The 10,844-nt window shown below is 44.0% G+C and overlaps 1 protein-coding gene across 1 annotated transcript in view; it reads left to right on the forward strand.

Annotated features, from left to right (window-relative positions):
- Positions 1 to 10,844, forward strand: part of vat1 (vesicle amine transport 1) — a 31,388-nt gene that overhangs the window by 16,256 nt on the left and 4,288 nt on the right. The window contains exons 3-5 of the mRNA XM_034594583.1: positions 3,022 to 3,192; positions 5,164 to 5,253; positions 7,077 to 7,318. Coding sequence (XP_034450474.1) covers positions 3,022 to 3,192; positions 5,164 to 5,253; positions 7,077 to 7,318 — 503 coding nt within the window. The remainder of the gene's footprint in view (positions 1 to 3,021; positions 3,193 to 5,163; positions 5,254 to 7,076; positions 7,319 to 10,844) is intronic.

Consider the following 10,844-nt stretch of genomic DNA (forward strand, 5'->3'; position numbering starts at 1 on the left):
AACTATAAATCAGGAAACATGGGAAGCAAAGGGAACTAAACTACTGGGTTGATTAAAGGTTAATATTTTAATCTCTGTGCATATTTGTGAAGATTAGCAGACACTGTTCAAGGCTGCAGCCCTGCTCCTGTCTGTTTTGCTCTTTTGAGATCTGTGTATGTATGGATGTGTGTGTGCGTGCGTGCATGTAGGGGCGCGGTAAGGGGTTCTTGGCACAGCTTAGCAGTCTTGTGATGGGATATCAGGAGTTTGTTCTCAGGAGTTTCAGAGACGGGTACCTTCTTCTTCTTCCTCCCTCGGCTCAATCTCTCCGTGGAAACATGTTTTTCCTCACCCAGATTTTGATAAAAAGAAATAATTCTGATTGCAAATTGAGGCTTAGTTTGAAAAAAGAGAAACAGTAAGCAATATGATACGTATAAGCACTGATTGCTTCGCCGAGGTTGTTCTCCCCTCGCTCACTGACGCCTTCAAGTAAACACAGAAGTGGAAACGCTGTGTTTATGACAGCAGCGTTAGTTAAATATTAATATGTGAGTGCCTGGAGCAATGGATGCATCATCCTGTTGGACACTTCTTCACACCTGTATTTGTGTCTGAGGCCTGGCTGCTACTACGTGACACAGCCATGTAATAAAAACAGCTCTTAGCCCCTTTATAGCTCACATAATGTGTCAAAGGCACACACGCACATTTGCTTGTAAAGTTTGCATGTGTCAAAATATTTGTAGAAGTGCATTAAGCCTCACATTTCACTGTAAATACACAGCTCTTTGATTTTACTATGAACAATTCCCGACTATTCTAAAGACACATTCACAGGTGATGAAGTTCGGTGGCTGCTAAGACGAAGGATTGCACCGGTCTGTCAAATGCCAACTGATGACAGACTGACAGGCCGTGTATGTTCAATGGCAGAGCAGTCAATGAAACAAAATGGCTCCCCTTGCTCAGTCATTGTTGGCAATTTGGCCGAGGTTTCCCTGGCAACACAAACCTGGTTTCTCGCTGAGGACATGAGACGAGAGATGGTGATGTTATAACACAGCAGCCGCCGCAACAACGCTCCCATCTAACGGCATTGATTTTGTGTTTTCATCAGTCCTCCGCTCAGTGTCGGCAGCGTGTGTGCGATTATACAGCGATGCAGAGCAGCCTGCCCGTCTCCCACTGACGCTCGGATGAGAAGCACAAGTCAGGAGCGATGTTTGGTCTTTACACTGACATTAAGGATGATGAATGGGATCATATTCATTTTCTGACTTTATTTTTTCCGTCTGGGAACCATTTTTGTAACAACCGCGGTATGAGACTGGAATAAACCTTTTTCACATATTTATACTGAGCGATTTTCTGGTCAGAGATGAATAAAGAGGTTCATCTGATTTGGCCTCAGTCTTATGGTTCAAGCTGGTTTTATGCCACCATCAGAGAGAAACTGCCAAGATGTCGCTGAGGAAATTGTGCTATTCAGCTCACTTCAAATCATTTTCGTGAAGAGATGAAGGGAGCAGAGGTGCATCACTGTGCTGATCTGAGGACATTATTAACATAGAGATATTCTTCACATGAATCACAAAATAAATGAACTAGACAGACTGGATGAAGTAATTATGATTCATTACCTAAAGTATAATTTTCATTTTTGTCTAATTTATATAAACTATTGCAGAGTCTGTTTGGAATGGGCTGTTTGTTTGGTCCGTGGTGATGCTGGTTGCGGCTTTTTTTCTGAAAGCGTAAAAGTGACCTGCAGTAATGGAGCCACAGCAAGTGAAGACCTGCTGCAGGACTCAGTCCACAGAACCCTGAAGCTGCTCCAGCCCCTGCTGCACAAAGAGCTGTTCACCTGTAAGTTCGGTGAGGCTCGACTCAGTGCCCAGAATCTCATGATCCCGTCACTTGTGTTGAGTCGCAGCAGCCACTGCTACAGAGCGCTGGTCGTCTGTTTATTCAATGTTAATTAATATTCAACATATCACATCGCACCAAATTTAATCTTGCACTTCGTTGGGCCTTTAACAATACACATGCCAAGTGCGTATGTGCCTGTCGTCCTGCCTTTCAGATAATCTTACTGGGCGTGCATCCTAAATGTTTGGTTTAAGTTGCCCAGTGTAAGCAAGCAAATCGTGCTTTGATCATTAGTTTCATATAAACTTGTTCCTTAGCCCTAGTTATGCCATTAAAAGGGATGTTGTTTAAACTCACGTGTTGTTTTATTCTCTGGTATCAGACGTGCTCTTTACTTAGGACTAAAGGAGTAAATGACCTTTATGGATGCCGTTCACTTCAAATCCTCCAGTCGGCCTGCAGTTCAAACAAGCCCCTGCTTATCAGTAACTTATTACTTCTTGCTCTGGCTGCCTTGGCAAACACCGGCTGAGGCATTTGTACACACGTCCAAATACAGCGAACACAATTGCAGATATCAGAGAGTGCACATTCTCTCAGCTTGTAATCTTTAAACGTTATCTTGGACAATGTAGCACATTTGGATTTCAGCAGGCATTGTTATAAGGAGCCATGGTTAAGTGATTTGCAATAGAATGATCCCGTTCTCCTTTCCCAACAAAACAGATACCTCAGGGACATTTTTTTTACGTCCTGTGGAATTTCTACGCATGTTGTTTTGTGTAAGGGAACCAAAAAATGGGATGTGTCATCTGAGCTACAATGTCTACTTCTCCCAGAGTTGGATGTGTGTGTCTCTGTGCATCTGTGTGTGGGTGTCTATTCTCCCCAGGCCAGCTGGGGTAATGTGATTGTGTTCAATTCCCTCTTTGCATACCCCTGAGCAAAACACATCCACTGCTGTTATTGACTGTTTGTCTTGTTTGGGGACAATAAATAATGTAAATCACATTTAGCTGCCATTCTTGGTGTTCTTGAACAGATGTACATTGATCTTGAATCCTCATCCGTATAGTCTTTGCATCGGAATCAATCACATGTCCCCGAATTGATACTTTCTTCACAAATTCACGGCAATGTAATTTACCCAACCTTTTCTTATTCCAGGTGGTGTCGGTATCGCAGCCACCCAGCTGTGCAAGACAGTGAAGGATGTGACTGTGTTCGGCACCGCATCAGCCAGCAAGCACGAGACCATCGGAGAGGGCGGGGTCACGCATCCCATCGACTATCGCACCAAGGACTACGTGGAGGAAGTTCGCAAGATCAGTCCAAAAGGTGAGACACTTGACTCTCTGCTAGGGGCTGGGCAATAACCCAGTATCAATAAATAGTGCAATATCATTTTCATCAATAGCAATATGATAAAGGTTCAGTATATAATCGATATATTGCTCAATCATTGGGCAAACAAAATGAGGAGGAATGACTAATAAAAATAACACATAATTGATTTGATCTGTAAAATGTTTTGCTGTTTATCAAGTGTAATTTTCTCCTTATAAAGAAGAGTTAATACCACTTCCTGGTGACATAGCGGTGCGGTGGTTGGCACAGCCACCTCCCAGTTCGCGTCCCAGTTTGTTCAGGATCTTTCTGTGGGGATTTTGCATGTTCTCTCCGTATATGCATGGGATTTCCCCGGGTGCTCCGGCTTCCTCCCACAGTCCAAAGACATGCAGATTGGGGTTAGGTTAATTGGAGACTTTAATTGAACCGTATGTGTGAATGTGAGTAGAAACGGTTGTTTGCCTCTGTATGCTGGCCCTGTGATGCACTGGCAGGCGACCAGTCCAGGGTGTGCCCCACCTCTCACCCAATGTCAGCTGATTGGCTCCAGCTCCCCCACAAACCGGTATAGACGATAGATGAATGAATGGATAAAACCACAACCTTCACTCGGGGGCAACGTCTGTCTTTAAACTTAAAATAAATAATAATATGATATTTATCCTGATAAATGTCCTGATGTCCATTTTTATCTGTTTAAAGTTCTCTAGATCAGAATTTTGTGTGTGACTGGAAATAATGTTTAAAAATTGGCCCTGTGAAGACCGTCTATTAGTCACAATTTACAGTAATATGCACTGAGATTGTTTCATAAGAAAAATTGTCCAGATCAATATGTTCCCACCGGCACAAAGCAATACTGTGTGACTGCAGTGATTGTTGAACGGTGCTGAACAAGCTGCCGACAGTGAGATGAAGCATTTTCATACACGTTTTTTTCTCTCTTGACACAATTCTCAGCAGAGCTTGCTGCCCTGTGCACTAGACAGCATGTAGGGAGTCATTTTCCCTTCCAACGAACTCATTGAACTGAGCAGTGACGTTTTGGATTCTCATCAACATCAATAATGTAATGTAATGAAATGTATTCTGCAGAGTTTTATTTAAATGTGCTCCTGGACTCACAAATAGATAGAGCACAAAGAAAATGCTGCTTTTCAGCAAGATGAAAAAAGAAAAGAAAAAACGCCCAGTTCCTGTTTCTTCTTTTGCTCTGTTCTGTTTTCCTCGCAGGATGGAGACTCTTTATGCTGAGGCTCATTTCACAGTCGCCTCTCCAACCCGCCTCTGTTCGCTGTAGCACAGAGAGACAGACGGAGAGAGACGGATAGGAAGACAGCGAGAACTGACACTTTAGACAGAATGTATCTAATTAGAGGCCCTGGATCAATGTGCAGTCCTGCTCGCTACCTTTCCTCCCTGTCTTTGGCACGCCGTCAATTCATCTGCGCTGTGGTCAAGGCAGAGCCCTGCTGTGAGCCTCTCCAAATCAATAGAACCAGGGTTTACTGGAGCAAGCAGGGGTAGCCCAATTTGAGGAGTCCCCTCTGGCACAAAGGAACGTCATTAAGGTTGAGCCGACATGGTAGAGACGTTAATCAGGGAGCTTAATAGTTAGGTTGCCATGCTTTACCGTCTGCTCAGAGGCGGGATTGTTTGTTATTCCGTCCTCCAGGAATGGAATGAACTGTGATGGAGAGAGATTTTATCCTTCTTGTCTTATCAGTGACAAGAATGAAAAACATAAAACAAGAGGGATCTTGCTCCGCTCTCCTCCGCTCCTCTCTTGGCATAGGTACATGGGCTCCTCTTCATGTAAACATGGCACAACTTGGCACAACGCTCGCTACTCCTAGTCAACTCTGGCATGCGGAGGGGGCCGCTGAAGAGACTTGGCAGGCTGCTCGCTCAGAATTCAAACCAGCGATAACTGTCCCCTTCTTATCTCTCCTGCTGCAGGGCTGGACATTATCCTGGACCCTCTCGGAGGATCGGACACCCATAAGGCCTACAACCTGCTGAAGCCTATGGGCAAACTTATCACCTATGGTAAGTCAAAAGAAAGATATCCTTTACCTGAGTGTTCAACAATGTGAATTTGATTGAAACGGTCACTCCGGACGAATTCTCGCCTATGTCACTGATCCAATACAACGCAATCAGATTCAGAAGAAATTTGATGCACCTAAAGTCCCATAAAAATCTAACCTCAGATTCTAATAGCAAATCTCTTGTATGCAAAAAGTGTTCTATGTCCGCAACTCCAGATTTCAATTTTTTTAAGTTACTAGAAGATGTTGCCTAAAGGCCAACATGGCGTTTATTATGCTTTTTAGCAGCGCTGCACCGCAAACTAAGAAGCACTGACCTTACTGTTAAAGTTACCTGCACAAACTGGCATCTATTGATATAGATGCCCATGAATAGGCTATTTCGTTCAATCACAAAACATCTCTGCAGTTGAAGAACATTCACCACATCAGTATAGCGCATAAAACATGAAAACATGCAGATATATTTAGGGGCGTGGCATCGATGAGTTCATTGTTCATCCAAATAAAAAAATTTGAATCTTGTGGATCTAAAGTGGTTTCTTTAGGGTGTTTTTTCAGCCACTGCGTTGTAATAAATAGGGTTAGAATCCTGTAACTACCACCAATGTGCAGTTGAGATAAGGTAATGTGGCCTTAGCTTTAAGGCCTGTTTTAATTTAAGGGTATTTTACCTGCACAAACTAGCATCTATTCACATATCTACCCATGAATAGGCTATTTCTATCTGGAAAGGTTTGGCTACATATTATAAATACAAATAAGTTCTTTACCATCTCCAATTAATTGGAAAGTAAAGCTTCATATTCAGTGATTTCAGACTGAAACTATCACGAAACCCCTCTGCAGTTAGCACAGTGCATCAAACTTGCTGGGGAGTAGAGCTGCTTCCTGGTGGGCAGCGTGACCTCTGCAGAGGTCCGTGTCCTCAGTGCGCTGTGTGTCATCCGTGGGTAGGCCTTATACGCTTGCTCTGCCGCGGTGCCAATCGGGAACAGCATGCATGCAACAGTGGGCAGGGTCGGCATCCATGGAGAACAGGGCCCTGCCTTTGCATGTTGCACAAAAAACCAATACCCAGCATGGTGCCCCCCCACCCTCTCTCACCCCAACAGAACAACCCCCCTCCCACAGGCCGCACCCCACCCGCCCAGTCCCTCTGCACTGGCTGCTTCTCTTCCAGCTTATCAGAAGTATGCATGGCGGGACAATGGGCGTTCTATGCACACGAAACCTGGAATGTGTCTGAATGTAGCAGGCTGGGTCCCTCTCTTCTCTCAGAGCGAGCTTTGTGTCCCCCTCATTCCCCTGAGAGTGAGGCAGAGGCAGCGAGAGCACAGGAGGCTGAAGGAGAGGAAGGTGATGTGGTGACAGTCGGAGCTGAAGTGCTAAAGAGGTGTTCACGGTGGAGGGAGAAGCTGAGAGGTGGAACAATAAAAACAGAAAGTAGAGGCACCTGACTGGAGTTGATGCCATGTCACTAAAATATGAGTCAATCTTTTATGTTTGTCAATAATAGTTTGGTCAATAAGATGTCAGGAAATTGGAAAAAAGAAAAGAAAAGAAGACATCACCAGTGACAAAGCTCATATCTTCAAATTGTACGTTTTTTCCAAACTCCAAAATCCCTCGGATAATAAACATTTGAGCGACAGGAAAAAGCTATAGTTTTCTTTTTAAATGACTTAAAATATACTCAAATACATCAACATTTCAAGCTAATGATCAGGCAAGGGCAAAGTGAGTCAGGTCAGAGGGAAAAAAACCCATGCAGTAGAGATTCAGGCCCCTTTCCCTCCTTTCTCCATCCTTCTCCGTCAGGTGCGGCGAACATGCTGGCGGGCCAGAAGAAGAACCTGCTCGCCGTGGCCAAGAACTGGTACCACCAGTTCTCCATCCACACACTCAGCCTCATCCAGGGGAACAAGTCGGTGTGCGGCTTCCACCTGGGCTACCTGGACGGGGAGACAGAGCTCATCACGGAGGCCATGAACACCATCCTGGATCTGTACAAGCAGGGAAAGGTCAAGCCCCGCATTGACTCCACTTGGCATCTTGAGCAGGTCTGTGTCTGTTTCACCGTTGTCTCTTATGTGGATTGTGTCTGGATTCATTCTGAAATTCTCTACAAGCACGGTAAAGATAATACATGTCACATTATTGTTTGTTTGATAGTAGCAGGATTACACAAAAACTACCGGACAGATTTCCATGAAACTTAATGGAAGGATGTGGTATGGGTCAGGGAATAACTCATTAAGTTTTGATGTGGATCCAGATCTGAGGGTGGATCCAGGAATGTTTTGTCACTTTCTTTAAAATTGCGACATTGGGCTTTTTTCAAAATTTTGTCTTGACATCTCAGAGAATTATGTGGGAGTCTTGATGAAAAATCTGACATGTTTAGGGGGTTGGTATCGACGAATGTGTGCAATTTCCTGCGGATCCTAATAAAAATCTGGATCTAGTGAATCTAAATGTGGATATGATGATATACTCCATGAGCTGCATATATCTGGATTTTCATGCCTGATTGTTAGTGTAACTAAAAGCATCCCTGTGCGCCACAGTTTGAATGACCCAATGATTCATTGTGACGCGGGTGTATTTCCACATGAAAGACACGGGTTCTTCCACCGTGTGCTTGCGACGCAGTCACCCAGAATGACTGTGGATGTCAGGTGGCTCTGTGGTTGGAGGATGGGATCTGCTGGAGCAGGGTGTGGCCCCAGATTCAATAAGACTTGCATTCAACAGGCAGAGCTTGGCCACAAGACGCACAGTGTCATAACTCACTGGGCAAGACAGAGTCAGATTGTTGCTGACAAAATTAACGCTGCGAGCACATATGAATAGAGAGAGTGTGAAATACACACAGGGAGAGAGAGAGAGAGAGGGAGTCGGAGGCTGACATCTTCTGTTGTCCAAGAACGGAGCTGGTCAGTATTTTGGCCTGTGTGGCTGCTGCCGGAGAGAGAGAAACACCTGCTGTCTTTCTCCGCCATCTGACGCCCTTTCTCTGCCCCTCCATCTGCCCGCTCTTCATATCAGACTCTTTCTCTCTGTCTTTAGGTTATTGACTCCCTCTGTGTCTCTCTCTCCATCTCGCTGTATTCTCCACTTCTCCCGTCTCACTGTGTAGCTTTTCTTTTTTTTCTTTTTCTCTCTTGTTGCTATGGTGACATCCTTTAGTCAGTGTGTGCGTCTGTCTCAGGGAGGGGCCCTGATGTATGAAAAAGAAGGAGTGTGGAAAAAACAGAGGAGAGAAGAAGGTATATCTCACTCTGGCGCGGTGTGTAAAGCTTTGGATAAATGACTGCTAAACACTGATGCCCATAGTATCATCCGTGACGAAAAGCTGTTGAACGAGTATTGTCATTTATTACAGCCTGATTACAGACACCAGGCCCTGACCCCATCCATCACAGTCTTTCTTTAATTTTCACCCCTTCTTTTTGCTCCAATAATCAATAATTGGAGCAATAATTAAAATTCAGCGCTCTCCCTCCCTCCTGTGGTTTCTCTTTCATTATCTACATCTGCATCAATACCCAGGAGGATAACGGTCACGTCTGTAGCTGCAAATATAGCAGATGCCTGGGAGCCAGGGAGGCTGATGGATCTTAAGACAGTGAAGGGTGGAGGTGGGTGGAGTCGCAATAAAGAGCCTCAGTCGCTCTCACTGTGACTTTCATTCACATTGAAGATGATTCTTATAATTCCCGGACTCACCCCTCCCTCTATCCCTCCCTCCCTTTCAATATCAGGACACCAGTTGCTCCCTCCATCCCCCCGAGCCTCCAACACCTCCTCTCTCTCTTTCCCATGTGTCTGAGTCGTCAGGGCCACGTTTCAGCCAGGCTTTACGTTGCTAGGAGATGGTCCCGTTGCCGTGGCACTGGTCGTTAGGTGGTCTGCCTGCCTCGCACGAATAGGGGCAATGGGAAGGGGGGCGGGGGGGTGATGGAGACGAGAGCAGACAGTGGACAGAGCTCTGCGGTCAAGAGGAGGGTGGGGCTGGACCGGCGATAAGACTCTCCTCTCGTCGTTATGATTGACAGACAATCCTCCTTCAGCTAAAACCCGCGTGGTGTTTACACAGCTTCTTCTGCCGTCAGTTTTAACTGTAACAAAAATGAATTGTGACTGTGGTCAAATTTCCTCTGTGATAAACGTTTGATTAACCACTTCTGACTTCCTTTTCTCTTCGGCTGTGAGGAAGCTCTCTCTTCCAGCAGCGGTTTATTGATTCATTCATCTGCAATGGCCGCCTCCATCACCAGAGTTCATACAATTATGATCATCATTTTATTGGCCTCATTAGTGATTTTGCCCCATAAAAAGAAAATGAAATCAATAAAAATTGAGTTGTACAATTACTCTACATAAATCATGATATAAGCAGTCAAAGTAGAAAAATTATAAAAAACATCCAGCACCTAGTCATCCACAGCCACAGCCTGTTAGAAGTGAAACGAATGTCACATTTAGCAGAATTTGGATATTTAATCAAATAAGTAATGGTTTGATTTGCACCTTTGTTGTTTTCCTCAAACAAGCTCTAACGTTCCGCAGCATCACCCTTTTTTTTACCTACTTTAATCCTAACTATTTGGTGCGATTTGGATATGCAATACGTTCAGTAATAGTATTTGGAATAAACAGGGGACCAGTGCTCTGTCACTGGGGGCGGGGCAGTGTGCCTTCAGTTGACTGTGTCTTCTTCTACTTCCTCTGATAAACCACAGCAGCAATCGACAACTGGGTCAAACCACAGGTCAAGATCGCAGCTAGATCATTTGATTAATTTCCTTATTTTTATTCCATCATATCTGACTGTTGTGTGTTCATTGCGACAACATTCATAGAATCGCTTCCTCTTTAGCAACTAGTCAAAGTAATTGACAATGTTAATGCTATAATGCTCTATATTGATTTGAATTGCAGAGCTTTCATTTTGAAAGCTTGTGAACTGTGTCGGTTGCTTAACAGACCTTTGAAATAGCCGACATGCAATGTATGAAAAAAAAACGGCAGCTCAGTAAATCCCTCAAACTTTTATATAAACCGCATACACAGGGTTTCATTTTATGAAAAAAACACTGACTACAAAATCATCATTGCAGATAAACCAGGTAGGATGAGCACACAGTCTGTTTGACTTTACTCTGCACCATAGACTGTTTATAATAATATAATATAGTAATAAAAGCCCTGTTGCAGTGTATTGGATTGGGATTAGATTAATTTGAGACTCAAATGTTGAAAATCTCGACCCTCGAAGGATCAGCGTTATAGATAATGAACGGATGGAAATTCTAATATTTGAAAACCTCTATTTGCAGTATGTTACTCCCTCCATTTATTTTGTCATCCTTCTGTTTCTTTGCTGCGTGCTGCTGCACCATCTCATTTCCTCTCAAAGATTATTGAAGGCTCATCTAAACAAATGTAATTTCACATATACTGCATATTAAAGTCATATTTGTGGGTTTAGAAGATGTGCTCCTATCAAAACAGAAGATTATAAGCACAGAATGCAATAGTGCAGTGGAAATGTGTTGGTGGAGGAGAAACTGGCTCCTGTGG

The sequence above is a fragment of the Hippoglossus hippoglossus genome, chromosome 8, assembly GCF_009819705.1.
Source record: "Hippoglossus hippoglossus isolate fHipHip1 chromosome 8, fHipHip1.pri, whole genome shotgun sequence".
Lineage (NCBI taxonomy): Eukaryota > Metazoa > Chordata > Actinopteri > Pleuronectiformes > Pleuronectidae > Hippoglossus > Hippoglossus hippoglossus.